This window comes from Dermacentor variabilis, chromosome 6, assembly GCF_050947875.1.
Source record: "Dermacentor variabilis isolate Ectoservices chromosome 6, ASM5094787v1, whole genome shotgun sequence".
Taxonomy (NCBI): domain Eukaryota; kingdom Metazoa; phylum Arthropoda; class Arachnida; order Ixodida; family Ixodidae; genus Dermacentor; species Dermacentor variabilis.
In genome coordinates this window covers 151,428,137-151,440,627 of record NC_134573.1, presented here as the reverse complement: position 1 = coordinate 151,440,627, position 12,491 = coordinate 151,428,137, and the positions used below count along the sequence as shown (strand labels likewise).

Genomic DNA, 12,491 nt, shown 5'->3' with positions numbered 1-12,491 from the left:
AGTTCCTAGATGTGAAAACCGAAGAGCTAGAAAATTGATCTGGCTTTCGACCATTTCTCTCATCGTCTTCGAAAGAGGCAATTTCATTTTTGAATCCTTATTGCACTAAGTTTAAAATGTGGTGTAGCACGTACGGTACACGCAGCATTGCGATCTCGGCGGCGTTTCTTTTCCGACGCTCCAAGATAAGGGCCCCATCACGTACGCTTGAACGCGTTGACGGTTTTGCTTGCAAAGTGCCCGAAAACATTATGCAGACGTGCGCTGCGCTTTCGTTACATCCTCGATGCAAACAGCGCTGGGTCCTCGGTACCTTGTTCCTTTGTCCTTTGTTTACGTAGCGCGCTGATCGCCATCAGGACTAGCAAAGCACGGCATGAGAAACAAAACTGGCCTCCTTTGTAACATAAGCAACTCCTTATAATTTCACCGCATGCTGCCAACTTGTCCAGCCTGCGTGTTGATGTGCGCGCAGCCATATACAGATTCAATGGTGCAGCAAAATCGGAGAAAAATTTGTTTTCCGTAAATTTCCTGTCGTTTTTTTTTTGTAGATAAAATGTTATTATTTTGTCGGTGTGTATTTTGCCTCCTATTCATTCATTTTCCTCCAGAATTTGTGGCTCCTTCTATGTTGGAAAAGGCTAAGTGATATTCGTTCGTGTTTTAAGCGAATCAAGTATAGTCGCGGTGGTTTTCTGAAGACTGCACATTCATCCGGTACTTGAACTTTTGACATGGTAAGGATAATTTCCTTTTCACTTTCGCTTTTTCAAGCCGTGGCTGACCCTGAAATAAAACTGCTAGTTCGAATAAAAAGGAAGTAGAAGAAGAAAAGAAAATTGACAGTTTCACCCGACGGTTGAAGTACTTACAACGATAGCAACATTTAGCTTTGCGCTTGAACTTTTCGGATGGTGTTCTAACTACACGTGGGTCTGACTAATGCGAACGCGACATACGCTGGTACGCCAAGATCTCTGGCAGCCTTAAAAGCTTGAACACGCCGTGTAAGGACTGTAATAATATCTCACAGGCGGCGTTAGGCTGTCCGTACAGAGCCGCGCCAGTAAAATGACATCACTTTCAGGTTTGAGCACTGATATTGTTTTACACTTTTAATATGATTTGAGATAAAAGGCATGCGCTGCGAATGTTATGTTTCTTGACATTTGTTTGTGGCCTGCCATTCTCAAAGTTCAGAGGAATAACTTAGGCATGAACTTAAGGCCCGGTACGGGCAACTTTCGTGACTGAATAGTGTAGCAACATAACCCGCTTATACGGCATGGTATAATATATAACTTTCAAGTACCTAAATACATGCTTTCGCCTCAAGGCGACAACGACGGCGAATATTCGCTCGAAGTGTCCATGTGATTGCCATCGAAACAACAACAATAATAACAATTGGAGGACGCTTAAGCTTCGCCTTCAAGAGTGGAACGCGACAGCGTTCCCGTCGACCCGCCAAGGGGTATTGGGCTACGGCGCAGCGACAACGCGCCCCGCATCGGACGCGGTGAGCGTCAAGCAACGCAGCGTTCGGCGCGACAACGAAATGCGCGCCTCAGCAAGCGACGTTACGCCTGAGCCTTCTAAGGTAACACCGCGTTCACTAGAGGCGCTTTTGTACCGCTTTGAAGCATCGAAAAAAAAAAAAACTCGTGGCTCAGTGGTAACGTATCCGTCTCATACTCCGGAGACCCTGGTTCGATTCCCACCCAGCCCATCTTGGAAGTTGCTTTTTATTTATGAAGTGCCTGCCGTGATTTATCGCTCACGGCCAACGCCGCGGACGCCGACGCCGACGCCGACGACACCGGCTTTTCTGCGACACGAGCTCCTTAACGCTATCGCGTTAACAATAATAATAATAGTAAAGAATCGGGTACGCACGATTTTTATCCGAAAGGAGACATTGGTGTCGAGTTTCCGGTTGCAGTACTACAAGAAAGTCAACTCGCCAACACGACGTGCACACAACAACAAAATTTTATTTGAGCGGTTCGTATTTACATTTGGGTGCGCCTGTAAAAGCCCCAGCTCGCTACGAGAGGCAGTGTGAGAACGAGGAAGGACACAGTGTTCAAAGTCTTTTGTAGACGAGAACAACTCCAGTAGAGAAAGCTTCCATGCAGAGGAAATTATTGTGCCCACAAGGAAAGTGAGAGAAAGCATCCCGAAAGGAAAAAAAAAAAGAAAAACAACAGTGTACCACCTCGTCGCCAGCACAAAGACCGCTTCTCACTGGCGCCTCGGGGAAGACGCCGCCTCGGAGAAAGAAGCGCGACCTCTATTCGGCGACTGCGAGAGATGAGGCCACCGGGTGGCGATGCCTATCGTTAGCCAGGCCTCTCGAAGAAGCCGCCGAATTCGGCGGAGAGCGCGCACGTGATCCCAAGAATGCCCCGCACTCAGTTGACTCGAAATGGACAAAGGCAAACACCACTTTTGATAAGACGAACAACGCCTGCGCGCTTCCTCGTCTAACCTCGTTTTTCTGTTTCGCTGTGACACCAGGTTCGTTTAAGGAGTCGCCCATGCCTTCTATCCGGATGAGCTGCAGTGGAAAGGTCAACACCACTCTGTTTCGAATTAATGAGGCGCATGTGTGTGGGATCTGCCAGGCGTGCCCTGGCGCTCCACACTCTGCTCCAGGGTGAACGCGGACTAACTTCGATAAAGTGTACATATGCGACTCGCATCACGGATGTACTAGCTCGTGTTGATGACGAATCAGTTTTGTAACTATGCGCTTTGAAATGCCTGCACCGTAGGCCGTCGATGCGGAGGCCGACGAAGGCCGTTGTTCGATCCTCATAACCAACAGACTTGCACAAGTGGCTGTAGCACTGATTGGCAACGACTGTTATCTTGTATTGTAAGCGTGCGTTACGAAGGTGGGCTCTCGACGCGTGGGATCGTATGTACCTGTTCTCGGTGTCTCTCTAGCTTTTCTCCACATCTTTCTTCCTCCAGCTTCTTTCGTCTTCTTTCAGTATAGGTTACAGCGCGCCGTGTTATCGGTTCTGATTGATCTCCCTGCCTTTGCGATTTCCCTCTCTGTCTCGATGAAGACGTACATGCTGCTTATGGACACGTACGTTTGCCTGAGTGTTCTCGTGAGTGTTTGATTATAGCCGTAGCTTCCTGTGTCACATTATTTTGAAACAGAGTACAAATAGCGCAAAGACTGAGCTCTTGGAGCTGCGACGTCGCACTGGCGAACCGGCGTGCCCATTGCCAAGCGGTGTAAGCGCTGCTTCTGTAGCATCGCCTTGTCTCTATGCGAATGTCTATAGGCCACCGGACCACTTTTGTCACGCCGCAGCTGACAGCGCAAGAGCCACCCGACGAGAGGGATGGGAGCGTAGAAATGTGACGCTGCTCCAGTGCTGCGCAGGGTTTCGTTTTATCCAGAGTGGTGTCTACGAGGTATACCCGTCGCAAGAGTGTCGTTCTCGAGTGTGCGTGAGCTTACGTTCGCGAAACAACTTTACATCGGTGGAACCCTACGACGTCGTGGAAGTATTCTTCCGCTGTACAATCTCAAATGTTGCTGCTGGCCACCACGCGTCCCTCGAAGAAACGCGGAAGCCGTGCATTCACTAGTCTTCAGAACGCGCTACTTTTCAGCGCTTCTATACCTATTTTATGTACATTTCTTCCCAAGACGAAACGATGCAATCTCTGCGAAGTGCCTTGCTATACGAAGCGTGAGCGACCCAGCCTATAAGCTTCAAGCTAACACAATATAATTTGGTCAGAGCACTGGGAGTAGCTTAATATGTTTCAAGTATCCGGTTTATGATATAGGATTGTCGGCAGTGTTAGCTCAGAGCCGTTGTTAGGCCCTCCTGTTATGATGTTACACTGGGGGCATCTGTTATGAAGGACGTTGGAGTGAGTAGTCGCAATCTTTACACGATGAAGAAATGGCAACGCTTTTGGTGATAGTTTTCTCTTAGTCGCCGGATGCCCGACCGCCCACCGCGCTGTACTTTCCTCAGGCCGACTGACGAAAGAACATCGCGCGTGAGACAAGATGGTTCACGTGACACGGCTGCGGTTGCTGTGTTCGGAGTGCTGTCGTAACACGACTACCGCGCAGACAGCGCGAATTTGGTTGCCTTCAACACATTCTGACTCCAAGTCAGCCATTAATGACAGCTTGCAATCTGCTGCTCGCCAAGTCGTAATCAACATTGTTGCCGTTATATATGCTAGCATGTATACTGCACCGCGATGTTTATAAAAGCTGTGAAACTAGCGACAAGTAACATAACACGATGTTTGTCGACCTCGCGATCCGCAACATCGTTGCGTCGTATTTGTCCTATTTCCCCAGCTGTGTGGACTGTTGATAATGAGGCTGCTTACCCAGGCGAGCTGGCTCGAACCTGCAAGGACGTTTGTCTTGCGTCTCTGTGTAACATATCGCATAGAGTGGTGGTTTAATTGGGCAGTTACGCCCCGGCTAGCTCGACAATGCTTTTTATATGCGCTTTTCCCGCGGCACACTCGTAATGGCGTATCCAGACGACGGGCCATGGGCCAGGCGCCATATCACCTGGTGTTCTGGCTTGCGGGGCTCGTGGCATGCTAGCGGCGAGCATGCGAACCGCACGGACGAGGTATGCACGATCTTTTCTTTCAGAACCACAGACTGCGGACTCTATGGGTACCTGCAGCCGCCAGTTCTCGCAACAAGCCAAGATCTCTTCCGGCAGCCTAATGAGCGTCGTCATCGTTCGCAAATAGCCGTAGAGTTTCATAGAATTACCGGAGAGAGGCGCTAGTGTCTACGGGAGTTGCAAGCTGGGCAGTTCAGCCAGCATGGCAATGATGGGTAATACGCGGATTTGGCTAAAGTTTGTCCTCCTGGCTTTAAACGGCTTCGTTGCTTCGCAAAGTATGTTTTAAAGAAAGTACTGCGTTATAAATAATTACAGAAATATTAAAAAAATGTCCGGCGGCAAGATGCGAACACAGGACCCTCAGACATAGAAGCCGGTATTGAAAGCTTTGCGCCACGAACGCAGGGACAAGCGGAAGCACTGTACTTAGCACCGAAAATGCGCGCTTGCAGATTTTCATTACCTTCTGCAATAAAAAAAAAGTATAAATTGCGTTGATAATTAGTCCAATTTAGGCCCAGTTAAAGCGGAATAAACGAAGCCAGAAGAACGTGTGAAGCCCCAAGCATGATGATCTCACAACTCCTGTACTACCCATCGTTCCCATGGTGGTTGAACGATCGCAATGTCAAGGCTCCCTCTAGTAATTATTGTAGGAAACTCTATGAAAATAGCAGTCGCTTAGCCGGTTTTTCACTGCCGCTAGTTCGAACGCCAGTGCTAGTGGCCACGTCAGCTCGTGTACACACATTCAGCGCGTCTTCATTTCCTATATCTATCTGATTTTTCTCTATTCTGCTGTTCTCTTCCCCCGTGTAACCAGCTTGACGTTTTCCTGGCAAACGTCCCTGCCTCATCTCTCTTTGCTGCCTCTGTCTGTGCTAGTAACCGCTTAAAATCGCTATCAGTCTACCACGTCTCGCGCTCTCTGGGCCACCTTGCGTCTGCAGATCGCGCGTTGCCGTCTCATCACGTGACTGGGCGGAACGGTCCGCGGCCTGTCGTCTCGATACGCCACGTGGCTGTTTACACGTGTACGAACGCACTCCGGACACAGCTGACGTCAGGACGACGTGGGAGGATGACTCTCAGGGAAGTGTTCGAGAAAGGGGCTACGACTTCCAGTCCTTGCTCGGGTACGACGGCGGCGCGTTCTTGACTTCGTACACCTCGTCCTCGCCCGAGTGCTGCGGCGGTCCGTGGTGGTGGTGGTGCGGCTGGTGACTCGAGTGCGAGTGGTGGTAGTCGTGGTCGTCGTGGCCGTGGTCAAGGTGCACCAGCTTCGGTTTGTGGTGTATCCTCAGGTGTCGCAGTGGAGACCCCTTGCCCAAGTGCAGGGTGATCCCGATCCGGGGCAACTTTGGCAGGATCAGCGGTAGCACCTTGGGCTTTATCAGCGGAATAGGGATCGGCAGAGGCAGTGGTAGGGGCACCGGTACCAGCAACTTGCTGCGCGTTTCCGGGAAGAAAAGGGCGATGCGTTAGGCATAGGTTGAAGCGTCGCGTGTCAAGTATGTATTGCATGCACAGTGCGTTTGCCTTGCGATGGGTTTTCTTTAAAGTATGGTTAGCGCTATGTAATTAGTTAAAATATGCCGAGCTATCTGCCCTTAGCAGTGAAGTCGCATTGTTTGTCGAAGCAGATAACTGAAACACTTTAACCACTAGTTGACTTCATCGGCGATAGCACTAAGCTGTGCTCATACTATCCATCAGCCGAGAGATAAAACGGGGATTTTTCTTTGCCTTTTTTAATGCTTTATGTGCTCCTTTTTTTCTTTCTATGCTTTACGTGAATCGCTTGTTTCCTTCTTCACTAATATAATGGCGACTCAAATGTTAGGCGACATGTCATGAAGCAAATGGCGTGAGCCTAAACAAGCAATGCTTTTTGTCCAACTGCACAACATTTCTTCTCATGGAGCGATATATTTATGTTAGGGCTAAGAAAGGAATGAGATAGAGATGTAAGACAGTAGAGACGTTGGAAAAATGGAATTGAGTTTTATGAGAGCAAATCCGGAGAGATTGACTCAATAAGCATTGGCTTTGACTTGGTTACTCCAAACAGTTGAGAAACTAGGAGGGGCAGGTGGTGAGAGGAGGCTGAGAAGTAATGGCGAAATGGCGTTAAGAGTTGAGCACTCGGCTGTCAGAGGCTGAGCATGTGCAGCATTTGCTCTCCATAATAAGACGTGGCTCACGCCAGTCACTACTTCAAATGCATGGTATAAATTTCGTATAAACTTGTTTGCACCGGTGTGCACAACTGTAATAGCTATGTTTTCACACGTCAGTGAACTTCTACAATACAACCCTATACACTTGGGTTGCATCGTGTTAGCGCACGTGCAGAAAATAATAAAGAAACAAAGAGAAAAAGAAACGAAACACACACACACACACACAACACACACAGCTGGATGCATAATACAGTACAAACATGAAACACACTTAAGACACGCAATCTTTGCAAGACTGTCCATAAGTCTGGCTTTACAGCAAACATGAATACGTATGTGTCATTATCGTCATTCTTAAACGTGAAAATGCGAGCAAAAGGCTTGAACTAGAAAAGATGCTGAGGCAGGCTAGTAGCTGCCTGCGGAACGTTCACACAGCACCCGCCTACGTTAGAGGCGAGAGCAAGGACACGGGAAAGGAGAACAGAGAACGTAAGCATGCTGAAACACATAATTATAGGCGCGCATGACGCCATGAAACAAACATTACAGGTCAGATGTCTGGTATCTCTGCATGCATATATCAACACTTATTTCTGTTTATAGCTTCCACCCTCCTTTGCTTTGTTTAGCTGGCACTGTTACTATGACTACAAAATCGCTCATAATACTCTTCAGATTAGCTAACATCATTCGCCTGCCTCGCTGAATTGACTCCAGGCGAAATGATAAAAAAAAAAAAAACTCGTAGCAGGAAGTACAGTTATATTACTCAATAAGTGTTAAGTGCTTAATGACTGGTAAAGAACAGGACGGGATCTAAAGTCACCGATAGTTCTTCTTATACCTTGGTGTTAAGTATGCATATGACTATTCTGACGTTATGTAAACATGAGAAATTGAAAGCTGATGGCTTTGAACGATGCAGCATGTTTAAAGCTATCCAGTTCGACATATGTCGATCTCTCAATACCATCCGACTTGATACAGTGGTAGCCACACTTGCTTTTCTCCAAACTTGTTTGAGCACCGTACGACGAGAAAAGTAACATATAGGTTTATGGGACTTTGGCTGTTGGACATGGCTCGGATGAAGTATGATATTACATATGCTTGATGCTATATATCGTTGCCTGCTCATATCATTTCGCTTTCTTATCAACCATGCATATATCAAAGAAATAGCTTTATAAACCTTTGCTTTGGACCTTTTGAAGGGCCGCAAGTGCTAACGAAAAGCGCGAAGCATGATTCAAAACATCACAAGCGTAAATCAGTCAGTGAAGTCTTCCCTTAGCTAGCGAGAGTTCGTACGAGCAACTTTATCTTTGATGATAGAATCTATGAAGACCCTTGCTCACTCCTTTTATATCTGGCAGCTTGTCACTGCTCTCACTGGTGACCCAAGAAAGCAGTGAAAGCTTCACTACTACAGTGGCAGTTTCCAGCATGCTTCTCCTGCGCCGGTTCTTTTCTCAAGGGATCCACCTCGCCTGCGGGTGAATCCGTCACAGAGACGTGCGACACACGGACAGACACAGACACGTGACAGGCCACTCCTTGCGTGTGCTTCCTGCGCCACCAGCACAAACTTGCGCGGTGCACAGCCTTAGGAGCGGACGCGCTGACAGACTCTCACTGGGCTGGCTTCCATCTCGGGAGTCACCGGGATTGGCGGAAGCGTCGGGAACGTCGGCAGCGCCGTCGGCGTTGCCGGCGCCGTAGTGCTTTCCGGGGGAGGTCTCGGCTCGTCCATCATCATCACCACCGTGGTCTGCGAGGCAGCGGTCGACGTCTTCGCCGGCGGCGAGAAGTGACGCAAGATGGCCTCGAAGTTGATGAGCTGACCCACCAGACCCTTGATGACGTCTAGATTGACGAACTGTAGCAATGACTTGAGGTGCTGGGTCGGATCGCTGCGTCATAAGACAACGTCGCACCAGCGGCCTATGCTTATGCGTGTGGTTCGAACGTCTGCGAAGCGTGCGTTGACGAAACATGCTGTGTTGACATGCACCGTGCGATCTTCGAGCCTCCTGCACGGGGGCAAGCCAGCGGACGCCATGCACCGCTGAGTGGAATAAGTTGTCGCGCCCAGCAAAGACAGCGTTCAATGACGTAGCACCAGCTTGGACGACTACATAGTTACGTGTGTTCGGTGGCCAGCTACTCGTAGTTACTTACACGTGTTTCTCAGATTACTCAGACAGAGCGACACGATTCCTATCTGTGTTTAACGGAAAGAAAAAAAAAAACAACGTTGAAGTCCGAATTGACACCATGGTAGGTTTGATTACGCGATGATGTCGGTCTCATGTGTTTTTTCGCTTAATATACCGTGATATCTTACGCTGTGCGCGACGCTGAGCAAATATTCATTTGTTTTCACCAGTAGCGCAGTATGTTCAGTGCTTTGCGCGCATTGATTGAGCGACATCGCATATGACACTGCAGTGAATATGCTGTGAATGTACTACGACTTAGCGGCAATAAAGCAACTGCCAGTCGGTCGTTGTCGGCAATGAGCACCTGGCATTTGCTTTTTTGATTTAGAGTGTACAAGTCAATTTTACTGCGCTTTTCATGCATACGTGCGGTGCCTGCGCGTGAACTGCGGTGTGACGCATTGAAGAACGTCGCATGCCTTGAGCGCTTTGTGCGCTCTTTGAAGGGCCTCGGGCACTGACAAGCATGCTTTCTCCAGAATAGGGCAGGCGATGAAGCAGGCTTCATTCTCAGAATGTCATGCACGCTACGCTTAACGGAGTCCCGCGCCACCTGTGTTGGCAAGAGCAACCATTTGTACTCTTGCAAACCCTTCGTTCGGTGGATGTTGTCGTACCATCTGCAGCTAATGCTTTATGGTGGCTGCAGGGTTGAATAGCATGCTGGAAGGCAGTGTAATGCGTGCACAAATCGCTAAAATACGAGCAATGCTTCGTTCAGACTATGACGTATGTCCAACAGCCGCTTCTGACGCTGTCGTCAAGGGGGAAAGAGGTGGGGGGAGGAGTTAGGGGGGTGCGCTAACTCGTATGCTTTTCCGTTCTGGAAACATCCACAGATATCAGAAGTTAAAGAAGTTTTTTTTTTACATGAATATATGGCTCACACTCGCGCACGGATTGGTGATATTGGGATCCTCGCTATTTGCATGCTCTGCTATAAGCCAGAGTATAGCAACACTCGATGTTTGCAGCGCGTTCACTCTGCATGACTACACGGGTATCGTGCGTAAAACTGTGAAGATTGCACAAACTTTGGCCTAGAGTGAATTGTGTTGATTTGTATATGCGAAGTCAAGCTCTCTTGCTTCTCCTAGCCGGTGTTGCACACTTTCACTGCTTTAGGCAATCGTGAATAGCCTTCACTACTGCGATATCAATGCTTTCGCACTGGTACGTGTAACTAGCTTATTGCAAATTTGCGAAGCGTGCATTGATTCGTCTCTAAATTAAGCGCATGTCGTCGGCGCGAATGCCAGCTCGCAACACGCAATGACATTACAATATAAATGTCAAAGGGTTATTCTACTCAGGCGTGCAAGACAGCAGCAGGACGCGTTCGCTCCTGCGTTTTGGGGAATCTTAAGCTTTGTATGCACTACACCGGTCTATCGATTCCGCGCATGTTACAGCCCCATAGTCTGAACGCACCGCCGTATAAAGCGGCGCACCATTAGAAGCCCTGGTCACGTGTAGCAACACGTAACTGCGCCAGAGGGCAGCCGATACTCACTGTTTGGGCAGCTTCTTGAAGATGATCAGCGGTAAGATGAGAGCACTGTGTGCGGGCCGCGCTTCCGTTAGCAGGACCAGCACGACGAACACGCCCAGGCTTAGCAACGTTGTGGACCGCATGTTGTGCCGCCGCTGCTGCTGTTCTCAGAATGCTGTCTCCCTGCGTTGAGGGACAGATTGTTGAAATCGTGTTTGCGGATGCTCTCACACTTCACGAGTGGCTTTACAGTGGACAGCCTGTGTGCGGCGCGTGCTCTGTATACCTCAAAGGCTGTCCACGCGTGCGTGCTTACCTTAGTGAAGCGAGGGCAGTGGCGTAGCCAGGATTGATATAATTAAGTTCTTTTTGAGGGTGGGGGGGGGGGGGGAGAGGGAGAGGGGGCGCTCACACACTTGTCGGGGCGGGTGAAGGGAAGGTGCACGTCTGCAGAGTTCCCTCCCCCCCTCCGGTTACGCCACTGAATGGGGGGACAAACCAAATTCCTTTCGCTTGTAAAACAGCTGTATCGCGAACGCTTATGTGTACGAGTAAACCTATAACTCCACCGTGGTAAATATAAGTGCTGGCATGCTTAAGCTATCTCAGAAACGCGTTTCAATACGTTTCAACCGTTGACCATCTAGGATCCGAAACGCTCGCGCCACTGATAGCATCATCAGAACGCCGGGTACTTGGGTGTTTTAGAGGAATTAATTCCTCGCTACGCAAAGCGATGTTTTTTGAAAGAAAAAGAAGAGAAACGAATGATTCAATTCTTGGCCAATCCCCCAGTGTGGGTATGAGCCATAACTTGAGGCCATCATCATCATCATCATGCTCTGATGATTGCAGCGTGACCTCCGAGATTGTAACGGCGTCCCTTTCGGTGCGATCTAAAGCCCATTGATCGACGCTGTTCCCAATTGGTCGGCAGCGAACGTCATGGAGGAGCTTTAGTGCGATCCTTGAGTGCGACCTTTGAGGTCACAACTGCAGCCCCCTTTTGCGAGCTAAGTGGAAGCAGTACCTGGCCGGACGCAGCCAGAGTCAGCAGCCAACTGTTGTTGCCTCCTGCGATGTCGCTACAGTGGAACAGCGCAGTAACCTGGGCGAAGACAGAATGAAGCACAAAGAAGACACACGCACAGTCGCGTTCTATAGGAGCTGCAACGCGGTGCCCATAGTCCAAGGGGCTCCAAGACTACGCTGTGTTGTTGACATAAGAAACATTTGTGCAGTACATGCTATCAATTGGAACGGTCTTTAGTGCTCTAATTTTTCGTATGTGGGCGCCATCTACAGCGCCACCGCGATGACTATCTTAGAGCCTGCTTGAGCACGCGTCATGTTGCAGCTCTTATTATAGGCGATTGTACACAATGTGCGCCGTTACTGCGCTGTTCCCTTTAATAACTACGAACGTCCAACAAGCCCAACTCTAACCGTTTGCTCAACATACGATGTCACTGGGTCGTCGCATAGAGGGGCGGAGCATGTCAGACACACGCACGCTGTTCCGCAGCATTGCGTTCCCAGACGTGTCGGGCGCGCAGCACAGTCGATTCTAAGAGTCGTATACCTATATACATATAGGGGAGGACGACTGCTTCCCCCGCAGTTTGTTCGCTTTCCAGTTCGGACAGCGATCCTTGGTTTCCGCGTGCCAGCAGCTGACCGGATTGTTCCTCTCTGCGGCGGCGACGTGGTCCCCGAGACAATGAAGTCCTCATTTTCCTTTTTAGTCCGCAGTTAGTAGCGCCTGGTGCTTCGCATCAAAGGTCAATACCTCGACCGTTGCTGGACAGTAGGGCGGCGACGAAGCGTATATATAGACGGGACACTTTGGCCGATCCATGCCCTCTCACATACGCGCTTTCTCTCTCTCTCGCTCTCTCGGCTTCCCCTCTCCTTGCTGAACACTTGCCGCGAGGCCGCTCGTCGAGACGGG

At 49.4% G+C, this 12,491-nt stretch overlaps 2 protein-coding genes across 3 annotated transcripts in view; one reads left to right on the top strand and one right to left on the bottom strand.

Annotated features, from left to right (window-relative positions):
* The window catches only part of LOC142585487 (rho GTPase-activating protein 18-like), a 236,760-nt gene that overhangs the window by 164,887 nt on the left and 59,382 nt on the right, over positions 1-12,491 (top strand). The window lies entirely within an intron of this gene.
* LOC142584401 (uncharacterized) lies at positions 4,493-10,683 on the bottom strand. 2 transcript variants are annotated; one of them, XM_075694545.1, is made up of 2 exons: positions 10,562-10,683; positions 4,493-6,089 (listed from the first exon to the last, which is right to left on the bottom strand). In XM_075694545.1, exons 1-2 carry the CDS (start codon positions 10,681-10,683, stop codon positions 5,753-5,755), a joined length of 459 nt encoding a protein of 152 aa, XP_075550660.1. In that variant the 3' UTR covers positions 4,493-5,752. The 2 variants fall into 2 exon arrangements, 1 of the variants encoding a protein (XP_075550660.1); XR_012828781.1 differs by lacking the exon at positions 10,562-10,683 and adding an exon at positions 8,463-8,588 and having other exon boundaries at positions 5,952-6,089.

Excerpts from the sequence above, each read along its gene's own strand:
- LOC142584401 (XM_075694545.1), bottom strand. The coding sequence starts at position 10,683 with ATGCGGTCCACAACGTTGCTAAGCCTGGGCGTGTTCGTCGTGCTGGTC. Across the intron at positions 6,090-10,561 it reads TTCAAGAAGCTGCCCAAACA|CAAGTTGCTGGTACCGGTGC; the intron begins GTGAGTATCGGC and ends GGAAACGCGCAG.